Raw genomic sequence first — 13,447 nt, 5'->3', positions numbered from 1 at the left:
ATATACATGCGTAAATAACCACTAGGAAAAAGTAAACTAACGAAGCAGAGCGCTTTCGTGTAATTACATCTTCAGTGCAGTTACAAAGAAGGAATTATAAGATGAAGAAACAAGGTACAGAATATATGACATAGTGAAGAGGGCATTCGGAGAGGTAGTGGAAGAAGTACACGTGACGGACGTATGGGCCGTCCTGGTAGCCAACAAGTATGGGACGTTTGGGCCGTCCTGGTAACCAACAAGTATGGGACAACTGCTCATAATTTATATTACAATTCAAACAATTTTGAAATTTCATGAGAAATAAAACTATCTAATTTGTACAAACCTTGATGAAGATTAACATATATATATATATATATATATATATATATATATATATATATATATATATATGTATATATATATATGTATATATATACATATACATATATATATATATATATATATATATATATATATATATATAATTATCTTAAGGTGGATACATCAATAACAGATAAAACCAATTTTAAGATGTTTCGCAATAATTTGGAAAACAAATGTAAACACCTCACAAACTGCACAAAATAAGCACTGAGAATAACAGAATACACTAAAAGCACAAAAGTAGACATTGCACACAAAAAACAAAATCCTTTTCATAGAAGGTGAGAAGCCTATGCCAGGTGTATAGCTTGGGTTAAGTCATCACCCTTGCCCTATGTGGTTGAAATGTTAGGGCAGGTAAAAGTCACTTCTGGGAATTGGAGAGGAATGCAAGACCAGCATGATCCTGATTAATTATGCTACCAGTTCCTCATAGAAATTGTAAACACAGTTCTTTACAAGAACCCTCAATCTTATCCACTTATCTCGTTATATAATCAAACAAGATACAATGGTCTCAAACTGTCCGGAAATAGATTTAATTTGGAAGTGGGTAGAAACAACTTCGCCAACCGTATAGTTAATGTATGGAATAAATTTCCTGCAGAGGCAGTGCAATATAGCTTTATGAATCATTTTGAGAACCACCTAAGCAAGATCCTGTAATGACTATAATTTAGTTTACATTATTTGTTTATATGTTTTGTTATCATTTGTCTGTTTATTATCATTTGCTTGATTCTCATTTACTCGCATTATTAGTTATATGTCAATTTATTATTATTTACTATTTACCTGTTTGTTTATTACTTAACTATACCTATGCATTTATTTATTTTATTTATTATTTACATTACTATAATTTTTGTTTAGTTATTTAGTTATTTAATCATTTATTTGTTTATCATTATTACGATTTTTCGCATCCGACCTAGATATGGAATAAAAGGTCTCCTGTCGGCATGCTCCGCCTTTGTAATCCTTTGTAATCCTCCTTTGTAAAAGACTGAATTACTGCAGAGAGACCTGGAAAAAGTCTGGGAATGGATCCAAAAGTGTGAAGTGAACTTCAACATCAAGGAATGTAGTATAATGGAGCTTGGAAAAAAAAATATATCAGGACAATATAAAATTGGTACAAAGGAAGTAAAAAAAGTTAGCTCTGAAAAAGACCTAGGAGCAATTATTAACAAAGACATGTCACCAGACAAGCATATAAACAAAATAGTTGGAGAAACCTACAATTTACTAAGATGGCGTTTAATTACTTGGATGAAGTAATATTAAAAAAAAAAAAAAAAAAAAAAAAAAACTAGTGTGTACGCCCGTTAAAATAACGGGATTAATATCACACGTTTGAATGTCATATAATGGTATAGATTAAATTTCCGATCATTAAGTGCAGAAAATATAAGAAAATTCAGTTATCAACACAAAAATATCTATTCCAGTAAAAAACAAAGCAAATATGTACAAAATATATACACAAAGCATTATATGAACACAAAATCCTTTATTGCAAAAGTTCTTGCAAAATAATATTTTTTTATCAAAGTGCAGAAAATATAAGAAAATTCAGGTTATGAACACAAAAATATTTATTCCAGTAAAAAAAAAATATGTACAAAATATATACACAAAGCAATATATGAACACAAAATCCTTTATTGCAAAAGTTCTTTCAAAACAATATTTCTTATCAAAACTATCTCCGACAATAGAATTTTCTGCTAAATTTTTTTAGATTATTTATGTTGCTCGATCTGCTGAGTGCAACGTACAACTGGCCATGACTAAAGACAGGTGAAGGTAAGTAGAGGCCAACATTGTTGAAACTTTGTCCTTGTGACTTGTTTATCGTCATGGTAAAAGCTGTGATCACTGGAAATTGTCGGCGGGTCATTTTGAAAGGAAGAGATGCATCACTTGGGGTTAAATCGATTCTAGGCATGAATGCTTCTTCTCCTTTCTTGCTCCCACTTATTATTTTACCATGAATATACAGGTCATTTAGTGATATAATGATCAGACTGTTCAATTTAATAATCCCTTTCTTGGATTTAAATTACGTAGAAGCATTATGATTGCACCTTTCTTCAATTTGAGTACATGTGGAGGCATTCCAGAAGGCGTTTGAGAATTTAGGAATTCCACGGGGTAATTAGCTTCACTTTCTGTTATCATATCCTACTGAATCCACACTTGTATATAATGTGCTTTCCCCCTGAATTAAGTCCCAAACATTGTTGTTCAACTGAAGAGCATAATTGTTTTTTGGAGTAAGAATGATTTTCCCACTAACAGCTTCGATTTCTCCATTAGTATCAACAATAAACCGAAGATGTCCTGCACAATATTGCCTGATGAATGCATTTGTTGCGGGATCTCAATTAAGTCATTATCATGCTCTTCACCATCAGATATTGTCCCATTTCCTATTGCAATAAGCCATCTGTTGAACTCCTGTTGGCCTTCAATACTGTCACGATATTACCCCTAGCCAGGTGACACGGTACCCCATCCGGGTGTCAAAGTACCCATTTACCTAAATGATACCCTTTCTACTACACTCCGAAGAAACAAGCAGTCGGCCTCCTCCTCCACCCCCCACTTCAGTTGTCTGGATACCTATCCTCAGCCGCCAATCACAGGCCCAGACGTCAGCCTGGTTCCCCTATATAAAGCTAGGCATTCCCCACACTCGACTCGGATGATACTGATACTAGCTTTACGCTTCAGGAGCTACGGGTCACGCACAAGACCAGCTCAGACACGGCACCTGGAGAGGACCTCGTCACCTATTCCATGCTGGCCCACCTTGGGCCAGCGGGTGACGAGGCACTTCTAAGGGTGATAAACGCGTCTTGGAGGACTGGCAAGCTACCAACAGCCTGGAAGACGGCAATCATAACGCCAATTCCAAAGCCAAAGGAACCTAGTGCTTACCGCCCCATCAGCCTGACAAGCTGCATGGGGAAGACAGCGGAGAGGATGGTGCTAAACAGGCTGCTGGCACTGGCACAGCAAACAGTATAGCAACACTCCTCAATGCTGTCAGTGGAACACCGTCCATTGTGGTCTTTTTGGATTTGGAAAAGGCGTTTGAGCTGGCCAGTCCACTTGTGATATTAGACACCCTTGCTCGCAAGGGCGTAAAAGGCAAGCTGTTTTCTTGGATTGCTGACTATCTCAGTCACCGGTCTGCGAAAGTACGCTTTCAAGGTCACATATCAGAGGCCAGAATGTTGGAGAATGGCACTCCACAGGGGGGGGGGGTCCTCAGCCCCACTCTGTTCAATGTGCTCGTCTCCAACATTCTGGAACTACCTCTACCACAGGGGTGCAAGGTCATCTGCTATGCAGATGACATTGCGCTCTTAATTACTGGAAAACGGCAGTGCTTCAACAGGGCTCAGCGCTGTTTAAGCACTGTGGCGACGGAATGTAGCAGGTTGGGGTTAAAGATCTCCCCTACAAAGTCGAAAGCTATGGCACTGAGACTCAGGACAGAGGGGAAGCACCTCACCATCCAGGACCTTAGGCTGGACTGGGTACCCAGTATCAGTACCAGGGGGTCTGGATTGATGAGAGGCTCACCTTTCAGAGGGAACTTACCTATCTCAAGGAGAGACTGAAGGCAAGAACCACAGTTATGAGAGCAATGACGGGGAAGGCACTCGGTGCCACGCATCGGGTCCTTCGCACATTCTATGTGCACGCAGTCCGCAGTCTGGTGGACTACGCTGCCCCAGCTCTCATAAATGTGGCGACTGCCAAGCTTGAAGACCTGGAGCCTTGCCAAAATGCCGCAGCAAGGATTATCCTAGGAGCTCAACCTTGGACTAAGATCGTTAACCTCCGAATGGAGGCTTCGTTGCCTTCATTAACATCACGGGTCAGAAGGCTGGAGGTCGACTTTCTTGCCAAGTTGGTCCAGAGCCCCAGGATAACTGAGCTGAGTCAGAGCCTTGTGACAGCTCTGGGACGGTTGGGTACTTTTATCCACTCCGATACCTGGCTGGCACAGGCGGCAGGGATCCTGGACTCCTTCAAGCTCACCAGCACTCTCCTTGAGAAAGGTAGGGACTCTCCACATCCAGAGTTCAAGCCCCCACCACCATGGCTGTCGATACCTGCAACTTTCGTTGTCACAAAGCTTCCCAGTAAGAAGAAGTTATGTGACCAGGAAAGAGTACGAGCGCAGGCCCTACAAGGCGTCCGCGCATTGTCGAGACCTGGAACGGCGGTCTATTACACGGATGGCTCCGTAGACCCCAACAGGCCTCGCAGTGCGGGGGCTGCTTTTGTGACGGATGGTTTGACCTACGGCAGGAGAGTATCTGATCATGCGTCCACTCTCCAAGCTGAGGCCATAGCGGTCCAAGGAGCGTTAGAGCATGCTCTAATATCTCGAGCTGGTCCTGTGGTGATACACACGGACTCACAGTCTTTGCTAGGCAGCTTAGAATCGATACAGCCCAGCGACAATGTACGCCTACTGACCTCCATCCTAGCACTCCTGCTGAAGCTGCATCAGCAAGGCAGGAGTGTTACGCTCAACTGGGTGCCAAGCCACGTAGGTGTCCCAGGTAATGAGTTAGCCGACGCCGCAGCAGAAGCGGCGCGCAAAAGACCTGAAGTCGATGTTGTCGTCCCTCTCAGCAGAAATCAGTTGCGCCTACGCACCAGGGCTCTTAACCAGGTACAACGGTTCCTCAAGCACAGACTGGAGGCAGAGGTGTCAGAGAGGGCGAGGTGGTACAGGGCAGTCACAGACTACGAGCCCCTTGTACTTCCTCGCTCCACACCTAGAAAAGTGGAAACTCTGCTTTTCCGTCTGCGGCTGGAGGACCGTTGTTTCTGGCAAATCAAGACCAACGCCACGACCGAAGGGAGCAGATGCCATCATTGCCGCCACCCCGAAGCCACCCTTGACCACTACCTCAAGCATTGCCCCGCAACTGCTTTTCTGATGAGAGGGCCTCCGACAACATCTGAGGGTCTTGTGCGCCGCCTATGCAGCCACTTAAGTCTGTTTGAACTGCGTCGGCTGGTGGAGTGTCAGCCCCCCCTTTAATTTTCATATGTATGTTCATGTCCGGGAGGGTGAATTCATGGCGATGTGCAGACGCACACACTCATACAATGAATCACCCCCCCTTCCTTTACATTATATACGTTAGATGTTCACTAATATCAATATTCAGCTACATTTTGAAGGGTGCATTCACTGAGATGTGCATGCGCATTTTGTATGCGTGTGCACATCTTGTGAATGTATGAGTGTGTGTGGTTGGGCCCACACACACTCATATGTACAAATCACCCTCCAAACGGGCTCACTTTAAAAGCCCGTGGGAGCTTCACTCCCGAATTTAATAGACTAGACCACACTCGACAGACTCGCTTCTAGCTAGCTGCCAGCTTCGCCCCCTCTGGATTGAAGAAAAATCATTGCTTGGACAACCGACGACTCGACGTGCCAGGTTTCAGTCTTACCCATTCTCAAATCTACTACATATCTCATTCCCCCGTGTATTCCTATTGTGTGTTAGGATTAATGTTATTATTGTTTTGTTAATTCATGTTGTATGTTTGATAATATTTCATACTGAAATATTAAATGGTTAATACTGTCCTGTCTTTTGGCGTACCAAATGTCTGATGCGTTCTATATCCCCCTTCTAACTTTGTTGTGGCTTGGGCACTCGGTATGCCATTGTGGTTAACAGATATCTTTCCAGCCTGAGTCATAACAATACGCATATTTTCTGTTAACGACAGCTTTGTTACAAATCTCCAAAGATTTGATTGTTTAATAGAAGATTCAATGATTGCTGCATCCGATGCTCTGGGAATAACTGGAGCTGTTTGCTTGAAATCACCTCCCAAGAGAAAGACTTTTCCACCAAACGGCCTTTGCAAATTCATTATTTCTTTAAGTAGATTGTTTATCACTCTGAAAGGATTGCCTGATAGCATTGAAGCCTCGTCAATGATGATTAGAAACGCTTTCTTTATTTTCTTAGACTCCGGTGCGGGTATTCTCATGCTTGATGTTGAAGTTTCCAACAATGGGATAGGGAGCTTAAATCCACTGTGGGCAGTTTGTCCATTTGTTAGTAGATTAGCAGCAATTCCTGTAGTAGCATAAGTTAAAACACATTTGTTTTGTGAATTTAGGTATCTGACAATTACATTGTGGAGATAAGTTTTTCCTGTGCCTCCAGGTCCATCGAGAAAGAAAAAAATCTTTTCTGTCCCTTCATTGTTTATGGCCAATACTATTTCATCAAATGCTTCTCGATGCCCACTGTTCAAAGTAGTAATCAAAGCTTGAGGAATTATTTCATTTTGATGAATATGAACTTCGGCTTCCTGCAATGGGTTTGGAACAGGCAATTGAAGATCTTGACAGTTCAAACCATGAAGTGACAAAGTGGTCTGTATTTCATGCAATGCATTTTGAATAGCATTCTCTCTTGTTTCTTGAATCAAAAAGTCTTTAATGAGTTGATCTCCAAATTGATGGAATAATTCCGTTGGATTGGCAGGACTGTTGAAGACACAAATAAGTGCAAATAACTCCCTTAAGTTGTTTGGGCATCTGAACCACTCTGTCATCTTGTTGCAAGTTTCGGTGTATTGCTGCTTCTTTGAATGTGGGATATTCTGTTCCAGTTACTTCTCTCAATTGTGAAAAACTGAATGCACCTTTCACATGGAGCAACAATATTCTCAAGCAAAACCTTTCAACATCTTTGGGACTTACAGTATACATTCTAGAGATAATTTTATCAGCGCCTCTTTGCCTGGGCTGCCATAACGTTGTTTGCTTATTGAACACATAGTGATATGGTATCTCTGTATAATGCAAATTTCTTGCGTTAACATATGTTTGATTTAGAATAAATCAAGCTGTTAATTGAGTGTTACATTGCTGAGCTCTCTCAAGTGCCTGTCTTTCCTCTCCAGGCTGGAAATACACGGGCTGTTGGTGTTCCAGGTGGACTGGCATCCGAATTACTGAATGAGATCTGTCGTGTATTTTGAACTCAAGTAGACGCCACATTCCTTCTGGAGCACTTACATATCGAGCATTTAGGTGTTGTTGGAGCTCATCATATATTATCTCTTGTCCCATCTGATTTTCCGCTATAGCAACATGTATTGAATCAAAACCTTTATAAACATATTTGAAAATGTATTTCACTGATGCAATTGAGGTGCAAATCTCAATGTTGACGTGGCAATTGTATTTCTTGGATAAGAATTTGTTGTATGGTACAACAAATCGATTGTCCACTTGATTGTTTCCAATTTGAATAGTTGGCCTAGTAACACGTCTGCAAGAAGGATAACCATTTGCGTTGATTCTGGTTGCCATTTCAAAATCTTTTGGGATTTTTTTTTTTTACAGGTACCATTTTCCATGCAAACTGAGTTAGGGTTCATTTCGCTACAGGGTCCGTGGATCATACATTTCTTTATGATTTCATACAATTCAGGATAATTAAGTTGGTTTGGAATTTCGGCACACACTAATTCATCAATTTTATCAGGGTTATTTGGTTTATCTTCTTGGTCCAAAATCACTAACATGTGAACATGAGGTAATCCTCTTTTTTGGAACTCAATTGTATAGCAAAAACCGAGAACCTTTCCCAAGATATACTTCTTCGTAATATTTTCAATTAGTTCATTAAGTTTTAATTTACAAACTCTTGCAACTAAGTCAGGTCTATCAGAAGCAGTCTGTCCTGGTTGAAAATTGTTCTGGATCTCAGGCCAGTTGGCGTTACATGTCATGGTGATAAATAAATCTGGACTAACAAATTGCCTCACTATTGCCATTGCATCGTGATATCTCTCTTGCATGTTTCTTGGAGAGCCTTGAAAAGGAGAGGGCAGTATGACAGTTCGTCCTACCGGCCCAATACCACCTGCTGCTCTATTCAAATGATCAGCCAATCCACGATATTCCTCAACTTTCTATTGATTTTGCTGAGTTTTTATGAAATTTAAGTTATTTGCTTCAACTTGTAGATATGAATTCACAATCCATTGTTGAAATAATTTTCCTCCATGCAAAAGTGGATTAAATTCACCACCTCTGATAGCTGTTTGAGATATTTTGTCCTGGAGCATTGTTACATTTCTTCGGCAAAGATTTCTGCCTTGTCTGTCATTAACTTCCATCATTGGTTGCCAGCCAGGTTTGCCAAAAGGGAAGAAAAGAGTATATGTCATTGGATCAATATTTGGGCTAAGAATATTCAGGTTAATCAATGGAACATCCTCATTTCGTGGATAAACTTTGAAATCTCGATGAAACGGAGGCTTTCCATCTGGATTTTGAAAAATCATTGCAATGTCGTTGACAGTTGGTAGGTTGTATCTTCTACTATCAGCATTTTTGTCTCTATTGAAGAATAAGCTGACAATGTACTCAGGACGTTGTTCTCTCTGAGCTTGTTCTCGCTTCATGTAGTTCAACCTCACGTGATGTTTTAAATGCTGCAGCAAACACGTTATGCTCTCAGATAATGGAGTCCAAATTTTGTAAGATTTCTGATACTGATATTACATTAGCAGGGTTTCTTGCTCTTATATCTGTGGCTTGGTCAGAGTCAATAACATAAAGTTGTGCAAATTGTCTGTTTTGACCGTCATTTGGATGCATATGGGATGTTCTGTGATAAATTTGACCATGAACTCTGAATGTATATGGTCCTCTGCCACTCGGTTGTACAATCTTAGCTCCCATTGATGCAAATGACACTGAAGCATTATAGTTCCTTGTGTTTTCCTTAAAATGTGAGTAATGGGGATCTGCAGGATTTGATAGAAGCGACATGAGGTAAGGTGGAAATTCTCTTCGACGGAGGGATAACCTTTCCTTTGTGGCAACAATTGTTGAATAATCCATCGGAAGGCTTTTCTCCTGCAAAATGCTTGGCTTGACATTTTGAACAAATGACGTTCATTTCACCATTATTGTAAGTATTATTGCCAAATCTGTTCATGTTCAGTCTGTCATTTTTCTGCTGCCTTTCATTTTGAAGAAACAATGCCATTCTCCTTCTCTTTTCTTCCCTCCTCAGTTCCCTTTCTTCTTCAGTTTCTTGTTCACGTTGAGCTTCCATTCTTACTCTTAATTGGGTTCGAATTAAGTCAATCCGCTCTTGAGAATGATTGTTGTACAAATATCTTCTTTGCTGCCTGGTTTCTTTTCTTTGTTGCCGGGATAGGGCATCTCTAGCTCTTCTTTTGCGGCGTTCTCGGTCAAGTCTTCTTCTTCTTTCCTGAGGCGTTTCCATTTTAATTGATGGTAGATAGGTTTTGCATGTTTCCTTTTATATATTTTAATGTTCAAATTTGTTTGGCTCCAAGTCAGAGTAAATTATTCTTAAAAGCTCCAAAGGAATGGAAATTCAAAACTTTTGAGTCGCCTTCAAATAGAGAGAAAAATTAATAGAAACTTCCTTCGGAGCCACTGTTCAGATTTTGTGTTCGTTTGTGGATTCGGATAATCGCTGCTTCAAAAACCTATAACAATGAATGGGATCAGTCTTCAAAATCATTCAACATGTCTTCGAGATTTATCCTAAATTCTTATCTTTTTCCAGCTTCATCCGCATTTTCACGTAAACTAATTGCAAAGCAATCAAGTGAACTTCGTTCTAATAAATATAGATGCATGAAGAAAATAAGTTTATATCAAATTGAATATAATTTAGAGCTCTCACCTCTATTCAGTAGGCGAAAATAGTGAAATGCAGAAGATTGCGACGTCATGTCGTTGCTTGGAACACTACGCATCATAGACGCTAATTCAGGAGTTGGCTATACTTTTCAATACTGAATATGAAAATTTGGTAAGTATCTATGTATATAATAACCCTTCTGATTGGCTGGTCCTCAGTCGTGACGTCATATCTCTTCTTCTGGTCTCCTCTCCTGATTGGCTGGTCCTCAGTCGTGACGTCATATCTCTTCTGATTGGCTGGTCCTCAGTCGTGACGTCATATCTCTTCTGATTGGCTGGTCCTCAGTCGTGACGTCATTTATCCTCACGATGCGGACACCACACACACACACTTGGGTATTATATATATAAATATTAGTCACACTGATAAGACCAAGATTGGAGTACGCTGTGACACTATGGACACCCAGCTTAAAAAAAGAATATAAAGAAATTAGAAAGAATCCAAAGAGCAACGACAAAGATGGCACCACACTTTTAAGATTGACATACGAACAAAGATTGTCTAAAGTGGAACTACTAACCCTGAAACAAAGAGAAAAAGGAGATCTGCTGGCCATTTACAGAATCATGAAAGCCATGGAAGTCCTTGACAGAGAAGACTTATTAAAGTGAGATAAAAGAAAAACAAGAGGATATGAAAAGAAACTCATAAACGATAGTTATAGAAGAGATCTAAAGAAAATAGTTTTCCAGAGTGGTGGATGTCTAACAAATTGGACAAAACAATAGTGTGTGCAAAAACCATACAAGATACAAAAACGGGTTACTATGAGCATAACTCCCCCTTCTCGTATAATACAACTAGGTAAACACACACACACACACACACACACACACACACACACACTTTAATTCTGCCTGACGTCAGTATCTTATTTTAACTCGCATTGCAAGGTAAGAAGAAATCACAAAGAAAATGATCACGCAGGGATTTTTTTTCGGAGGGGGGTGGGCTGAATGATGACGCGACTATCTTTGTATAGACACGGTAAAGGAAACATGGACTGGAGGTGAAGCTTTTATTCCTGACGTTTCGTCTAACGACTTTCTCAAAGGAATGAGCATACTAGAAACATACAGAGTTTATAAACCCGCCTTATGGCTCAAGGGGGTGTGCGAGCGTATAGCGCTGTGTTCTGATTGGCCCGCTGAGACAGCCAATCACGAAGCGCTATATTGGCTGAAGATTTGGCCCAGGTGAAGCTCCCAGCCTTATTGTTGATATTCGGACGAGTGGTGATGTACGCAGCTTCTATAGATTTTCTGGTCTTCTTATCCATACCTTCGTGTAGAATCTCGGCTCGGTTCCATTGTGGGAGGTGCCCAGAATCGTCAACATGCACCACCATTGCGTTGGTGAGTCTATGGTGACGGAGGTCGGCCTTATGCTCCCTGATTCTAGTGTTAAGGCCCCTCTTAGTCTCTCCGTAGTATGCTTTATCGCATGATGTGCATGGGATCTTATATACGACGCTGTCTTCTCTCCCCCTCATCTTAGTCCCGCTTTTTATCATGTCACCAATCTTCGTTCCCGATGTTACGGCTGCTTTTACTTCCGTGCTCCTGAACATTCTAATAATGTCTCCTACCTTCTCAGAGTTAGGAAGCGCCATGTATGATGTTTTTGTGGTGGCGTTGCCTTCTCTTAACCTGCTTGTGTGGATTATTTCTTCCGCTCTTCGTCTTAGGCTCAGGACTAAGCCCTTGGGGTAGCCAAGCTTCAAGAAGGCCGCGATGATGTATTCGATTTCCTCCTCCAGGAATTCCTCGCTGCATATCCGTTCACCGCTTCTATGCGCACTAACAGACTACGCATTGCACTACAAAACAGATCTACAGATCTATTACAAGCACCCCTAGAGGCCCGTGTAGCCATCCTAAGAGACATGCACTGGCTACAGAGTAGCCTGAGGAAGTCCCTCTACATCGATTCACATCGAGAAGAGGAGCAACTGATGGCCTCGCTCTCCGGCGCCTGTGAGAAGGACCCTTCCAAGTTCTGGAGGACCCTCAAACGTGAGCTGGAGGAGTGCTCTGTGCCACCACCAAGGTCATCAACCATCTTAACCACTCTGCACACTCCCCCCAACACCAAGCTGACCTTCTGGCGTCAGCATGGAGTGAGGTCTTTAAGCCCCATCCTGTGCAAGGACCACATTGCTTTAGCACCTTGCACAGTGTTAACTCATTTATGAACAGCTGTAGTGACCTCATTCCCGACGAGACTGTTGATCTCTCTCAGTTAGATGAAGATGATCCCCTTATCTGCCCCATCGTTTTGGAGGAGGTAAAGGGGGTTATCTCGGCACTAAAACTAAAATCCCCTGGCCCTTCAGGCATCGATGCACACATACTCAAACGTATGCCAGACAACATAATCTCACACATGACGACACTATATAACAGCTCACTAGCCTCTGGGTACTTCCCACAACTATTCAAGGCCTCCCATACCATCCTCATTCCTAAACCCCAGAAACCCGCCTCCGCCCCCCTTTCATATCGGCCCATCTCCCTTCTGGAGTACTTTGGAAAGGTGTTCGAGCACGTCTTAAGCCGCCGCCTGACCGTGTACCTAGAGACGGAGAATGTGCTGAGGGACTGCCAGTTTGGTTTTCGGCCGGGGCGCGGTGCAGAAGACGTAATATCCATAATCACTCAATGGGTTCAAAGACCGCCAGACGGTCGCCCTGGTAAGGCCATTTTGGTTTGTAAGGATGTGGAGAAGGCATTCGATGCTGTCTGGCACGAAGGCCTGAAGTACAAATTGTACCACAACTTCGACTTTGCCCTGCCGTTCACAAGGTTGCTCTGCAACTACCTGGACGACAGGTCAATTAGAATAAAGTGGCGGGGCTGTCTGTCCCAACCTTTTGTGCCGAAGGCTGGAGTGCCGCAAGGGTCAGTCCTTGCCCCCACTCTGTACAATCTATATACGAATGACCTGCCAGAGCCGGCTTATCCTCGCAACCAGGCTCTAACTCTTTCGTATGCGGACGACACTAACCACATAAGCAGACACAAAACGCTGCAGGGAGCGTTACACGTAATGCAAAACATCCTAGACGGGGCACACGCGTGGGAGCAACAGTGGCGCATTAAGACCAACGCGTCGAAATGCAATGCTGTACACTTCCGCTGCAAACGAACCAACAGAACAATCACAAACACTCCTCTTAAAATAAACAACACAAACATCCCAGCGAAGGACCATACCCGTGTGCTGGGTAGCACACTTGATAGTGGCCTTACCTGGACCCCACACTTCTGCAAGCAGGGAGCGAAGGCTAGGGCTGTGCTGGGTAA

General features: G+C 42.1%; 3 protein-coding genes across 3 annotated transcripts in view; all 3 read right to left on the bottom strand.

Moving 5' to 3' along the window:
• The window catches only part of LOC143033153 (uncharacterized), a 36,462-nt gene extending 29,244 nt beyond the window's left edge, over positions 1-7,218 (bottom strand). The window contains exons 1-3 of the mRNA XM_076198353.1: positions 7,142-7,218; positions 6,132-6,925; positions 2,672-2,804 (exon numbers count right to left, since the gene is read on the bottom strand). Of these exons, the coding sequence (XP_076054468.1) occupies positions 2,672-2,804; positions 6,132-6,925; positions 7,142-7,218 (1,004 nt within the window). The remainder of the gene's footprint in view (positions 1-2,671; positions 2,805-6,131; positions 6,926-7,141) is intronic.
• Positions 7,219-7,282: 64 nt separating this feature from the next.
• Positions 7,283-8,178, bottom strand: LOC143033152 (uncharacterized). The gene is made up of 2 exons (XM_076198352.1): positions 7,871-8,178; positions 7,283-7,715 (listed from the first exon to the last, which is right to left on the bottom strand). Exons 1-2 carry the CDS (start codon positions 8,176-8,178, stop codon positions 7,283-7,285), a joined length of 741 nt encoding a protein of 246 aa, XP_076054467.1.
• A 183-nt stretch (positions 8,179-8,361) lies between these two features.
• On the bottom strand, positions 8,362-8,856 carry LOC143033151 (uncharacterized). Its single transcript, XM_076198351.1, has one exon. The coding sequence runs from the start codon at positions 8,854-8,856 to the stop codon at positions 8,362-8,364; it is 495 nt and encodes a 164-aa protein (XP_076054466.1).
• Between the last annotated feature and the right edge of the window lie 4,591 nt (positions 8,857-13,447).

This window comes from Oratosquilla oratoria, chromosome 15 (assembly GCF_046742065.1).
Source record: "Oratosquilla oratoria isolate Oo_2021 chromosome 15, ASM4674206v1, whole genome shotgun sequence".
Taxonomy (NCBI): Eukaryota; Metazoa; Arthropoda; class Malacostraca; order Stomatopoda; family Squillidae; genus Oratosquilla; species Oratosquilla oratoria.
This window is presented reverse-complemented; position numbering and strand designations above follow the sequence as displayed.